General features: G+C 35.1%; 1 protein-coding gene across 6 annotated transcripts in view; it reads right to left on the bottom strand.

Moving 5' to 3' along the window:
• The window catches only part of AKAP9 (A-kinase anchoring protein 9), a 154,474-nt gene that overhangs the window by 82,899 nt on the left and 56,349 nt on the right, over positions 1-15,226 (bottom strand). For all 6 annotated transcript variants that reach the window (XM_043588818.1, XM_043588819.1, XM_043588821.1 and 3 more), the window contains 6 exons: positions 14,075-14,225; positions 13,549-13,634; positions 9,475-9,586; positions 8,606-8,804; positions 4,007-4,103; positions 2,728-2,820 (listed from right to left, as the gene is read on the bottom strand). In XM_043588818.1, coding sequence (XP_043444753.1) covers positions 2,728-2,820; positions 4,007-4,103; positions 8,606-8,804; positions 9,475-9,586; positions 13,549-13,634; positions 14,075-14,225 — 738 coding nt within the window. The remainder of the gene's footprint in view (positions 1-2,727; positions 2,821-4,006; positions 4,104-8,605; positions 8,805-9,474; positions 9,587-13,548; positions 13,635-14,074; positions 14,226-15,226) is intronic.

The following is a 15,226-nucleotide window of genomic DNA, read 5'->3' as shown; positions in this document are numbered from 1 at the left end:
AGAGTAATATTTTCCCCCAGCCCTTGCCCCTTTTCCTTTATTTCTTCTTCCTCCTGTACCCAGTCTCATTTGCTAAGAAGATAAATAATATTTCACCAAATAGGTCCCCTGACTGTGGGGTGGCAGGACTAAAACTGTCCTCTCACTCAGCAGAGCTGACAGTTGGGCAAGTGGCCTTCACACTCCTGCCATTCTTCTTGGCCACCTCTTTGAAACATTCACTGGTGTAATTCTTGACTTTTTCTCTTGCATTCCACTTTCTCAAAAGATATTCAATCCGTTACCTTCATGATTTACTCTCTCACTTCCTTCAGGTTTTTTTTCTACTATCACTCTAAAAGTGAGGTCTTCTGTGATAACCCTATATAAATAACACCATCTCAACTCCCCATGGAATTTCCTAACAGTTCTATTACCCAGGTCTGTTTTTCTTTTCATGGTATTTACCACCATCTTTCTGCACCAACTAGACAGAATGTAAGGTCTATGGGAGCAAACACTTCATTTTTTTTTACCTCTGCTATACCCGAACACTTGGAATACTGCCTGGCAATGAAATGCAAATAAATGTCTATTTTCAGTAGTAGGTACACAAATCACAGGTTGAATCTAATGTGATCTATATTGGGAATCACTACCCCTACTGGGCTTCCTATATACCCTGTGTTTTTGAAGCAATGGTTCTCAATCTTTTTCCAACAGTCCCACCTAAAGAGTATAGTATACAGCATAATCCCATCAGTACTGGTGGCTCATGTCAACAATCTACATTATTCTAGGATCAAGCTGGGCCATCAAATGTTATCCCTTGGACCATTGTACCCTGGACGTCTTCAAAACGGTTTTCAATGACTTACATTTTGGTGCTCTTGTTATCTGCTTAAGATGAATGATGCTTTACAAGACATACTTCTATCATCATCATTACCAGAGTAATAATATGATCACTTTAAAAGTTTCATTTATGAGTCTATCATCTGGTAGGTGATTTATATTTATATTAGGTCACTGAATCCTTATAAAAATTACTTATTCCTATTTTTCCTTCTTCTAAAAAAATTTTTTTTATCTTTATTTATCTTTGAGAGACAGAGAGACACAGCATGAGCAGGAGAGGGGCAGAGAGAGAGAGGGAGACCCAGAATATGAAGCAGGTTCCAGGCTCTGAGCTGTCAGCACAGAGACCGACGTGGGGCTTGAACTCACAAGCTGTGAGATCATGACCTGAGCTGAAGTCGGACGCTCAACAGACTGAGCCACCCAGGCGCCCCCTATTTTTCCCTCTTTTAACAGAGGAAATAGACTCAGAAGTTAAATAACTTTCCTAAGATCATAAGGAAACCCAAAAACAAGAAGTAAGCCCGAAAAACAAGAATTTAAAGCATGGTATATCCTATACCAAACCTCATGCTCTTAATTGCTATGATGCCCTGCTATAACATTCCACTTGAGAAATTTTTCTAAGAGCTAAGGGCAAGAGAAAATCTGCATTTCTCTAAAGAACTAGATAATGAGAGCTATATAAGCAATGGTGACTCGCTTTTTACTTTGATCTCCAGGAACTAAACATTCAATTCAGACACAGAAGTGATTAAGTCCATATGGCCCACATATTTCCTTGAGTGCTGACTTCCTCTTCTAATTTATGTTCCTCTTCTAATTTATGTTTAACCTAACTCCTTATGCATTTCCTGTATAATCGATCAATTCTCCTCTTTTAAAATGCATATATCCACTGGGATTGTTATATTGAAACAGTTGAAATATTATTAAAAAGCAGAAAAAGTCAGAATTCAACTGTTCCAATATAAGAACCCAATCAGGTATATCCATTTTATTATTTTTTTTATTTTTAAAGTTTATTTATTTGAGAAAGGAGTGTGTGCGCACACACGTGGGAGACAGACAGAGAGAAAAGGAGAGGGGCAGAGAGAAAAGAGAATCACAAGCAGGCTCCACTCTGTCAGCATAGAGCCTGATGCAGAGCTTGAACCCATGAACCACGAGATCATGATTGAGATCATGATCAAAATTGAGTCAGTCAACTTAACTGACTGAGCCACCTAGGCACCCCAGATATATGCATTCTGAAAGGGAATACAAAGACAAAAGAAATGGAATCATAATGGTAGATTAAGTGATATGCTTGGTATTCAAGAATTTAAAAGAATGGCTCTGGGCATAGCACAGCTAAGAGTATCTACAGTCACAAACATCACAGTCACTTCTCAAGGAAGAGATAGGCAAAGAAAATATATAAAAGACAAACCACCTTCTTTCTCATTTCCTACCATATCCCCTACTTTTAAAGGAAGGCCAAACTCCATCACAAGGTACTACTCCCAGGTAACAAATTTATAAAGACTTGTTTGGCCATTCTGAGAAGTTTCTGATTACTATTCCACATCAAGAAGAAAATATTTTTCTAAAGGAAAAGTTCACAGAATATTCCATTGAAAGGCAATTGTGGTTGATACCAGTAACTGACAATTTAAAGATAATCTATGTACAAAACTTGTAACAAAAAGTGCAGGGGTGCCTGGCTCAGTCGGTGCAGCACGAGACTCTTGATCTCGGGGTCATGAGTTTGCGCCCCATGGTGGGTGTAGAGATTACTTAAATAAATAAAACTTGAAAAAAAAAGGTCATTACTATCAATAAAATCTATGTTTTCTGAAGGCTCAAAAGGAATATAAATCAAAATAATCTGACAAACTATAAACTTACCTTAGCTACTTCTTCTTCTAATCGTTCTTGGTACTGTTTTTCCAGCAATGTAACCATATTTGTTTCCTTTTTCACTCCAAATTCATCAGAAAACTAAATTAAAAAGCAAAATGTAACAGACTTGTTTATACTAATCATACATCACTTATTTTTAAACTTCTATGCTCAAATATCCTCAAAAGATCAATGTTTCTTAGAAAACTGAGTTTTAATAAGTAAATTTCAGTTCTGCTCTTAATTAAAAACGATAATTCTGGTGAATAATTCTAGTGTAGAATTCTAAATAACCTACTTAGTATTGTGAACTTAAAGATGCAAAGTCAGAAATATATTTACATATTTACAATTACTAACATAGTTCTACAGTAGGCTAAAGATACTTCTTAAATATAATTAAGATATGTATCTAAGTAATGCTAACAGTGGCTATCTTTGCTTATGAAATTATAAGCAAATTTTATTTTTTCTTGATGTTTATTAATAGTATCCATTTCCCCACAAATACAAACTACTTTTGTAACTAGAAAAAACTATAAACAGTTTTTTAAAATGTAAACATATTTTCAGCATGAAAGTATTTGTTTACCAATTACCTGAATGGCATTCAAATAGATACTCCATATAGGAGGAGTATGCTACAAACAAGATATGTAGCCAACATCTCTCCTCTGTTTCCAAAACAAGAGAAAGCAATGATTTTTGTTTTCTATATGAGTCAAGAATTAAAAATCCACTGAATGAAGACCAGGGTTTTGTAGTTATAAGTTTCAGAAAAATGGCCACAAATTGGTAATATATACAATGTTGAGGAGAGACAGAATGTGATTTAGCTAGCTGGCCGACACTGTAAAAGATGAGGGGCTTTTATACATCATATGGCATGTGCTCAAGGAAGCCTCAACTATTGTCCTAGCCATAGCATCTTGAATTTTGGGGATCCCTAAACACTAGAGATAGTCTGACTCAACTTCCCATAGTGGGACGAAAAGTTGTTGGCAAGGGTATGAAACTAATTTGTTACATAGCTCATGTCACACAAAACAAGACAAATTTTAAACCAGAACATATTTAGGGGGAAAAAACTCTCAATTTTAACTTTGTGTTATTCCTATGCTATGAAAATACATTAAATTTTTTTGCTTATATATTCTTCTGGGTCTTTTACATAATGTGTTATCCTCTTATTTATTATGCTTACTTCTGAACAACGGTTTTACTACGGACATAAAAATGACAGAGAAACAGTATCAGTGCACACAACAGTTTAAAAATATAATACCTCTATTGTACCATCAATGTTCTGGTTAAGACAACTTCCAGGGTATACTGTTTTCTGGACATCAGATTCAGTAATTACCATTGAATCACTGGAGAAACTAAACATGAATAAAAGAGAGTGAACGAATTAAGAGTTGTGTATGAGTTTTACTGTTAGTCCAAATTTATAGCATGCATAGAGTTATAAGTACTGTAACTCAAACTGTATTGTTGACTGATTTTTCCAATTAAAATTAAAGTAACACACTTCAATGACAGAGAACTTCAACACATCACCACTGAATTTTATGCCACTTTAAGAAGTGTACTACAAATATATGACATGGAGCTATTTACAGGTAGAGACATTTTCTAAAAGTTATCTATGCTATTACTGAGTAAAAGTCCATAAAAGCTCATTTTTATTAAAAAAACTATTTATACACACAAACAGAAAAAAATCTGGATGAATAGACATCAAAAGTAACAATGATTATCTCTAGTGGAACTGGGGAGCAGAGGCAGCAAAAAGAAGGTTCTTAATTTATACAACCACTTCTACATTTTTTTTGTTTTTAATCTATTCATGTATCTTTTGGCATTCGCGTCTTTATTCTGAATTGTTTTACAATCATTATTTTGTAAAAAAATATTTTTTTTCTTAAAATGCTTAACTTGGGTCATAAAAATAAAGTGAGATTAATATTTAGCAACCATGGGATAAAGATTAAAGGGGCAAATTATAATTTTGTTTTAGCTAATACAATTTCTCACTTCACTTTTAATGTGCATCCACACTGCCTTCTTTATTCCACTCTCCTTTTGCCCAACTCCTCCTTTATTTCTCCTATCCTCTTCTTTCATTCTGTCCCAAACTGGCCAGATATAAGTTATCATTATCCCATTTCCTGACTTATATAACTAACCCACTACTGATAAACATTTGGTTGTTTCTAAATGTTCACTATTACAAATAATGGTACAATATTAATCCTCATAACATCTATGGACTTTCTGTATTATAAATCTTATAAATATTTAAAAATTTAATATAATGCCACATTCCAAAAAGTTACATTAACTTTACTTCCACAACAGTTATCATGTAAGTATTTATTCAAAACTTCAGCAACTCAAAGTTTTAAAACTTTGTTAGAACATTTCTGTTTTTGTTTTTGAGATTACATATCCTTCAGCTTCCATTGGCCATATAAGTTTCTTCAGCTGTGAACTGCCTATTTGTGTTCTTTGTTCATGATAAATGATTGTAAAAACTCATCTCCCCTGTCTTTCTTCTCTGTCCTTTCCTGGTTCTTCTGTCTCACAATTCTGTCTGTTTCCTTACTGCTTCTTGCACACACTATTCTGATCCTTGGCTCCATATTTTGATTCTTTTTTTCATAGCTGAGAAGCCCTCCTGATTACTTTGGGTCTATTAAGACCCAAATTCTAATAAAAAAATTCTACTTAGTCCACAATTTCATTCTATGGCTTTATAGCATTTGAAAGTGTTCATCCCAAATTCAAAATATAGTCTGGCTAAAACCAAAGTCACTGCTCCCCTCTTAATATTAAGCTGACTCTCCACCAGCCTAATTTCTCTATTTTATATTAATGTATCATTATTCTCCATATTCTCTAGCTCATACAACACAGTGTCATCTTTGTTTTTCCCCTTCACTTTGTTCTCAACATTCCTCCTTCTATCCCAACATCTCATAGTCATCCCTTCATTTTCTTTTCCTCTGGAACCACTCCAATAAGCAATTATCAAAAAATGTGCAGTAAAAGATGCCACACAGACATGGGTTTAAATTCCAGCACTTTGGTTGTTATCACCATGTTATATTCCTTAACCACTACTTCTTAAAAATTATTTTGTGAATAAGTATTATTTCAGTGATTAGACTGAAGTCACTTGAGGGAAAAGGCCACTTAAATACATCTATAGCTCCTTCCATGGCATCTAGCTAAGGCCCATCCCAGTCATTGTTTCATTTAATCCTCACACTCTTAATGGTAGTTTTATTGTCCCTCATATTACTAAGACATGTTAAAATAATCTGCCAAAAATTGTATAGCCAGTAAAAAGTTAAATCAGGTGTCAAATGCAGATCTGACTCTAGTCATTCCAATCCTATACTGTATCCCTAAGAGGCTCCTAGTATATAACATCTCCAAATACATGTTAAATGAATGACTCAATTATTTTTTTAAACAAGTTCAAATCTACTTTAATTCAAAAAGCATCATAGTTGTATCCAAAAATGCGATGACATTTACAAGAAATAACTTTGACTCATCACTATTAGCAGGAGTGAACATGGTCCTTAGTAACCTCTGTTTTGGGGAGTGGGAGAAAACTAATGGTTTTAGTTGAAAGGTACTGTCAACACACTTCCACTGAATATTCTAGAAACTCTGAGAGAGGGTGGTGAGCTGACAAAAGCCCAACTGTAGTAACAGCAAATAAGTCTACATTTCCAAAAGACTCCCTTTTCTTCACACTTTAGAGAGAAAGCATCACTAATTAAAGGAAGGCTATATGAAATACTATAGCTGATAATTAGAGAGTTCTTGCTATCTACTTATTTTCTTTCATATCAGAAAACCTAGAGTGGTGGTTTCCAAACGTCAATTCATGGGACTTTCTGTATCAGAATTATTTTGTTACAAATACACATGTCCATGGTCTATCTCAAAGCTGTTAAGTCTGACTCTCCAAATGTATAGTCCAGTAATCTAATTTTAAGTATTCAAAAGCCTCCAGTGTTTCTGATGCATGGTCAAGTTAAAGAGCTAATGATCTCAAATGAAATGGGAGCTTTAGAAGGCTGTGCCAGGCTGGGCAAATGATTCCAAAGCCTACAAACAGACCCTGAATAAAAGAAGGAGGAACAGACTGCTTCCCCAAAAGTGTGGACATTCAATATCTTGTCTCAAGGAAAGAAATGTTTTTTTGTCTTGAGGTCCCATTAGTAAGTGCCTATGAAGACAGTCCTAGAAGAGCAGAGCCAGCCAAAGTTAGATGAAATCTCTGAACATTGCACAGAGCTAAATATTATAGCACACTCCCCAACTAAATTATGAACTGTTCATTCATTCATTTAACAAATATTTACTGAGCACCTACTAGCAGAGGGAATAATTACACGGTCTGGGACACATCAATGACTCAAATGGGCAAAAAATCCCCACCCTTACAAAGCTTGAAGTCTTTCATAAAAGAAAGACACTAAACAAAACAAATAAAATCAAACTCCCCTGTAAATATATATAAACTTGGTTTTCATCTTATACATACATACCTTTATATATATATAACAGATAATATTAAGCAATATAGAAAGAAATGACGCAGGAAATTAGCGTACAGAGTTCTAAAGAACAATTTTAATTTAAATGGGGGTAATCAGAATAGACATCATAAGAACATTATATCTGCATAAAGACCCAAAAGAGGTTAGAATGGGAGAGAGCCAAAGCATAAGAGACTGTTAAAAACGGAGAACAAACTGAGGGTTGATGGCGGGTGGGAGGGAGGAGAGGGTGGGTGATGGGTATTGAGGAGGGCACCTTTTGGGATGAGCACTGGGTGTTGTATGGAAACCAATTTGTCAATAAATTTCATTAAAAAAAAATAATAATAAAAAAAATAAAGGTAAAAAAAAATAAAAAAAAATAAAAGAAATTTAAGAAAACAACAAAAAAAAAAAAAAAAAAAAAAGACCCAAAGGAGATAATGTGTTGGGCATGTAAATATCTGGAGAAAGATCATTCTAAAGCAGGAGCATACTGATGGTCTGAGATCTCAAGAAGAATGTGCGGCATGAGAATAGTGACCGGTGGGTGAGTCAACAGGAGATAAAGTCAAAGTGGTAACAGGGAACCATCATGTAGGACCTAGTAAGGCACTGTAAGGACAGAAGAGCACTGGACTAACGTGATCTGATCATGTCTTAAATCTAGTTGTGGAAATGTGCTGAGGACAGACTTTAGGGAAGAGTTAGGGTAGAAGGAGAGAGATCAGTTGTTGCAGTAATCCACGTGAGACATGACAATGGTAGGCAGCAGGGGGCTAGTGAGAAGTGGTCCAGTTTAGATGTATTTTGGAGGCAGAAATAACAGGATTTTTTGATAGACTGCAAGTGAGGTATGAGAGAAAGAAGAGTAACCTCAGATAGAGATGGCTGCTGAAGGAACAAATTTCAAGGGGAAGATCCAGAGTTCTGGACATGGTGAATCTGAATATTAGACAACAAAGTGGAGAAAGTCCAATCATGACTAGAATGATCCTATCTTATATTTCTTGGGTATGTCCCACATCAAGGTAGTAAAGACCAGGCATATGATAACAAATATATGCACACTCTCTCAGCAAATTAACAAGAACCAGCATTTTTATACAATAAGGTGTAAGTAAAATCCCTATAATGTCTTCAGTTTATAATATTTCACACATTTCAAAGAATTATCTCTTATTCTTATTTCTTGATAATGCTACATCCCCATCTCTTTCATCCAATTTTCCTTAAGTCACATTTTCTTCTGGAAAACAATCATGTTATGACTATTACTACTCTACAAATGCTGTTGAATGAAATTATAAGTAGACAGATACCTTGGCTGAACTGTAGACTCACTGACAGCTTGAAGCCTTTCCTGCAAACAATGGATCTCTGCCCCATGGTTTTCTTCAGTTTCTTTCAATTGTTGCTGCAAAGAGGAGATGAAGTTTTCTAATTCTTGAACTTGTCCTTCCAGTCGCCTAATTTTTTCAGAATCTTGCAGAGCAGATAACTTGCTTTTATGACTGACATCTAAGTTATATGAAGAGAAGAAAATAAACACTTCAACAGAAATTTCTTAGTGAAATACCACAATCACTTTTTTGTGTGTGGAGATATTCATTCTTCTTCGAAAAAATAATGTTTTTTTTACTAGTAATAACTCAAGTTTCAATTTAAACTCAATTTGACTCAAGAAAACAAACAAAATGAATCGTGCAATTCAAGATCATTTCTTTAATCTTCATGTCTGTAGTACCCCTAAATCTACCAACTTTATGTCTTTAAACTGGAAACAATTTAGAATCACAGAGTAAGAAGTGAGAAGGGATCAAAGACAGCAATAGTCCAAATCTTCCACTTTAAGAATGAGAAAACTGAGACCGGAGAGATTATACTGAAATGCCCAAGGTCACGAGGTTATCTCAAATTGTAAAGTAAGAAAATCAAATGACTAGGTCACTGGGTGGCTCAGTCACCTGAGCATCTGACTTTGGCTCAGGTCATGACCATGAGTTTGAGCCTGGCATTGGGCTTGCTAATGTCAGGGCAGAGCCCCTGCTTCAGATCCTCGACCTCTCTCTCCTGCTCCTCCCCTACTTGTGCGCTCTCTCTCTCAAAAGTTAAAAAAAAAAAAAAAAAAATCAAATGATTAAATATTTGGTATAAAAATACTACACTGTGGCATATAATCAAAATTTACCAATGTCATGCAAATTGGTCATCTGAGAGGCTGATAAAAACTCTGTTTCCTCTTTTGGTAGACCTCCTTCTGCAACCTCAAGCTTCACATCATCTGTCTCCTGTCCATGTATCTATTGAAAAGAACATAAAAGGAGTGACATAAATATATGATGTAGCATTTTGAAAGTTGTATTAAAGCAGCTTTACATTGAAAATGTTTTTGAAATCACTTAGAATTTTAATACTCTGATATAAATATTTTTGCTTCTACGTTATTCCACGCTTTCTTCTGACAGTGATTCACATTCCCTTCACAGCACTGCAATTATATTAGTAAGTGTACTGTTCTTTCATACCCAGAAAGAAGTTCATTTTAATACAAAAACAGAAGCTGCACAGAATCTTGGTATATAACTCATACAGTATTTGTAATATGACTTGGTCTTCGGAATTTCAACTCATACACTGTTAAATTTTATGTTTATCAATACTTGGTAATATAACTTTATGAATCTCTGGATATAACCTGTGTACATCCAAGTAATTGACAAATGGTATGGTTCTTTACACAAAAGGAAGGAAAATAATGAAAACAGATGAACCTCAAGTTATTTCCTTAACTATTATAATTAGGCAGCAATTTGTCAGATGCTTAGGTGTCTTAATTTAGTTATTCATAGAATACTTAATAATCATCTACTACATGGTTAGCACTGTGACAAGAGAGACTAAGATAAAATCAGTAAAAAAAGAAAAAAAAATGTGTATCTGCCCTTACAGAATGTGTCAACTAGTTGGGGAAATAAAATTAAGTAACTAGAGAAGCACTAAACTATAATTGACTATAAGGACAATAACAGAGAAGAAAGAATGATGTGTGTGAGTAGTTATAGAGTAAGTCAAACTTGATTCAGGCCTCAGTCATTTTGGGCAATGATCAGAAAGGTTATACTGAAAAAAGAGTATGAGCCATTTGTGAATGAACAGCCTAATGCTATAACTAGTAAAGAAAACTATCTTGTAAAGAGGGGTTTAATTTGGATAAGGATGGGGGAAGATGGCTATGTAAATAAGATAGATTTAGACTACAAAGCACCTTAAAAGCAAGGAGAAAGAGTTTGGACTTGCTCGGCTAGATGAACAAATAATACCACAAAAAGCAGGTGAGCCACAGGATAAAACTATTTCCCATGAAGGCTACTTTACTGGTTACTATTCTTATCAAGTCCGCTACCCCGTGCCTAACCCCTAGTACAACTTCAACAGAAGACCTTGCCTCTTAATTTCCCAAAGAAAATAAAGACCATCAGGTAAATTCTTCAGTTTCCAGCCTACTTTTCCAAATATATCTCTTCACTTAATTCATTCAGCACTTATTAAACCTCTACCATGTGCTCCAACCAAGGACCACACTAAGAAGAAATAAAAATAAAGACAAGACTCCCTGATTCTGAAGGGTTTAGAATCTAGGAATTATTTTAAATAGATCATTACCTCCCCCCTTTTCCCTGTTGCCATAGTTCTTTGTACAAACTTGCATTTATTATTTTTCTTGTTATTATAATTAACAGAAAAAGGTAAATGCAGTAACCAAAGGCCAACAGAATGGAGGAAGAAATGCCTAAGTCTAGGAAGACAGGTAAAGAGGACACAAAGGAAATAACATCTGAACCAACTGGAAGAACACACCAAGCAGACTGGAGTTTGATGGCAGTGTCAGGCAGAAAAAAAAACATTCAATAAAGGCCAAGGTGTGAAAGATCAGGGTACATTTGGGAAACTCTGGGAGTATTTCAGTATGGCTAAAATGAGGAGGAGGAGGGTTAGATGAAGCTAACAGGTTAGACAGTGATGTATTGCAGTGCTGAGACTGATCTCAACCAACCTCTGGATGCCTTTGTGGTGAGAGCTACCTTACTGGGTTAACATGTGAATTTCACTTTTTAATTTTTTTTCTGGGGAGAACTAAAGAAGTTAGGGTGGGTATCTGTGTTCCAAAGTAAGCCTCCCACATTCTGGTACTGGGGAAGGGAGGTGTTTCTCTCATCAAACCAAACTGTTCCCTACTCAGTGCCCTAAAAAGAAAGAGGCAAAATGACACATCATTCACTGACTCACAAATCCATCACTGTGGATTACTTGCTTACTATAAGCCCTCCTACACTATTTAATAGTTTCAACTGTGTATTGCCATGAAGAAAAGCAACATACTTTTAAAAGAAAGAAAACAAGGAAGGTAAGAAAACAGAAAGGAAATCTGACAGTTAAGGATTCACCACTGACTTTGATCAAAGAAAGCTTAGTGAAGTGCAAGTTGGAAGCTTGTTTACAATGGGGAGGAGAGGGGAGCAGATGGGGAAGTTCCCGCTATAGTCTATTCTTTCTTTCAAACAATGTGACCGTGAAGGAGAAAGAGAACCACAAAGGAAGATGTGGCATTGAGGACCGGTTATGTTCTAAATAGAGACGTGAGGAATGTGCGAGGGGAAAGGACAGAAACAGAGAAAAACACAAGCAAAGGAGCTGAAATCACAGAAGAGAGGGAAGGGACATGTTATCAATCTTGGAAGAGGTAGAAAGGGATATTAACAAAGTCACAGGAAATAAAATAACCTTGGTTATGGAAAGGAATAACTTCTGAGATAGAAGGAAAATTAGGGCATTCAGAGATTTAAAGAAATACATATGGTCTAGAGGTAGCAGGCTGAGATAATTTATAATTGATAGCTCTGATATTTGTAGAGAAATAGGAGATAAGGCCAAATATAAAGGGGGACCAGAAGTAGAATATATGACCTGAGGAAAGTTGTAAAGCTGAGAAACATCCACTGAAGGGATTGTGAGAAGGTAAAGTACCACATAAAAGAACTGTGAAGTGATCCTGAGGGTCTGGCTGATGTCAGACCATGATGACGCAGTGTCACCAAACCACATTTGCATCTAATTTTCTAAGCAGCCCTCAGAAACCCAAGTATGACTAGAGAAGAAGGATCCAAACCCAAGTATGACTAGAGAAGAAGGATCCCTGGAGGCAGGATAAGGGCAGTAGAAAAACAAAAAAATCCAAACTGCTAAGAGTACTGGTAAGAAAATGGTATGATGATTTTGAATAGGGATCAACATCTTGGCTATGAGGGGAAGTGGAAAGAAAAGTAATTATTGTAGGGAAATGTAGAGTTAAATAAGGATTTTTATCTATCCACCTGCCCTCCTACATAGTTATCTGTAAGACAGTGGAGTAGGTTTATAGGTTTTAGAAAAGGCAGGATAGTTTATTTACTTGCAGAGGAAGAGAAAGAGAAAAGGAATGATGGAAAGGGGAAAAGAGAAACAGAGGAAGACAGAAGGCGAGAAAGAGGGAGGGGAAGAGAAAGAAGAACAAGAATTGTCAAGTGATCCTGAGGTCTGGTTGATGTCAGACCATGATTACACAGTGTTACCAAACCACATCTGCATCTAATTTTCTTAGCAAAGCATCCCTCATAAGCAATAGAACTTGAGCTGTGTGTCAGTTAAATCTTTCAAATCTGCCCAGTTAAGTAGAATGACATCAAAAGTACCCCAAATAAACAGACATAGAGATCCTTCTGGATTTTTTCTACAACATGAAGATCTTAACACTTATCTTTGCCAATATATGCTATTTATTTTTCTGATACAGTTAATAAATTACACTATGCCATCTATATTCTCTTGCATACATTTCTAAAACAACTTGAAAGGAATTTGACATATCTAACACTGTGTGAAACTAATTAGCTATGTTCTAAACAACTATACTAATTCCATTTTTCTCTAAAACAGACCCGCTACTTTAAAACTGCTATATAGAAAACTAAATACAACTGCTTCACCAAGTTTACAATCTGACATTTTATATATATCTTACTTTATCAGGATTTCCAAAACTCTCAAATGGGGTAAATAGTATTCAACTTGCAGATATTCCGTTAGTTCATTGATACTATGAATATGTAACTTTTCCTTCATCTTTTTCATGTTCACTTATTTTAGAAATGCTTAGTTGATGAAGCTTACAAAACAGCATGTGACACAATAAATGAAAACATAATACATTTTCCATTTCACAGACCTTACTTAATCGTGTTTGAAGTACCAAGAGTTTGTTGTATTCTTCTGTTACTTTGGTGAGAAGAGTTTGCATATTTTCTTGAAAGTCTAGATGATAAATAAACAATTATAATAATTTCATTTCACAAGCAAACTTGTGGACATCTTTGATTCTCTTTATATCACAATTATTGCATTACATAAATAAAAATGTATATTAAAAATAAGATTTCATGAATCCCAAAAGATAATAAATAACTGAATTATGATTAAAAGTAAAAGTTCATCACATTAACTGACTTAAGAAAATAATGTGGGAAGGGGCACCTGAGTGGCTCAGTTGGTTAAGTGTCCGACTCTAGGTTTTGGCTTAGGTCATGATCTCATGGCTATGAAATCGAGCCCTGGGTTGGCTCCACAATGAGTGTGGAACCTGTTTAAGATTCTCTCTCCCTCTCTCTCTGCCCCTCTCCTGCTTGCACTCTATCTCACAAAACAAACAAATAAATATTTAAGAAAAAAGAAAAAAGACTGTAAGATTTTATTACCTTGAACTTCATATCTATAATCTTGCAATTCTTGTTCTTGATTTTCAGAAGTATGCACACCAGAACTCTCTTTCTCTTCTATATTTATGCCACATTTTATAGCATGATGTTCACCAAGAGTATGATGTTCACCAAGGGCATTGCAAAAAGTCTATTAACAAAATTAGTATTTTACAGAATTAAAAATTTTTGATTTCTGCCTCTGAAAAATCATTAAATGTTATTTTCCTATATGTGAAAGTCAAAATGGCACAGAAAAATCAGCAAGGAAACACTATTCCATACACCAAATCAGTCTGCAAAAGAAATGGTTAAATCTAAATCTTTCTCTCTCTCTAGGACATAAAATACTTCCTACAGTGGAAAAATACTGATAATCCTAACTGCACAAAACTATTTTTTCTGCTTCTAATAATGAATATAGCTTGTACTGCAATCTACCACTTTCTAGCTTGTATCTTAGATTGATGTTATCTCTGTAATGCCAACTACCCTTGAAAAAACACCAGAAGACAAGGACAGAAATTAAAAGATGATGACTAGGGGTGTCTCAGTTGGCAGAGCATATGACTCTTGATCTTGGGGTCATGAGGTCAAGCCCCATGTTGGGCATAGAGCTTACTCAAAATAAAAAAATTATGACTGGAAAGTAGTCTATAAATTCTGAAGGCACTTGTGATGAGCACTGGGTGTTGTAAGTGATGAATCACTGAATTCTACTCCTGAAACCAATACTGCATTGTATGTTAACTAAAATTTAAATTAAAAAAAAAAATTATATGAAGTAGATCACATTCATGTACTTTTCTGTAACACATAGGTAGAATTCTATGCTTTATATGCACAAATTACAAATATGTGACACATTATTAGTTTTTTTCTCCTGAGCAACAGAAAATTCTACCATCATTTAAAAACAACACAAGACCCATAATCATTTCAGAAGCCCTCAAAATAAGTTTCACCTTTGCCCTGCACACAACTGGAAACAACTGGAAAAAACCAAATTGTTTATTACTATTTCTTGAGATTCGCTTAAAAGTTAACTATACTGTCAATTAACAACTGAGTGTATTAAATTTTCAGCAGTTTCTAAAATGGAATTTTATCATACTAGGGTTGGCAGAAACCTGAATGATCACCCCATTTACT

Source organism: Prionailurus bengalensis, chromosome A2 (genome assembly GCF_016509475.1).
Source record: "Prionailurus bengalensis isolate Pbe53 chromosome A2, Fcat_Pben_1.1_paternal_pri, whole genome shotgun sequence".
Taxonomy (NCBI): domain Eukaryota; kingdom Metazoa; phylum Chordata; class Mammalia; order Carnivora; family Felidae; genus Prionailurus; species Prionailurus bengalensis.
Note: the sequence above shows the minus strand (reverse complement) of the source record. Positions and strands in the feature narration are given on the sequence as shown.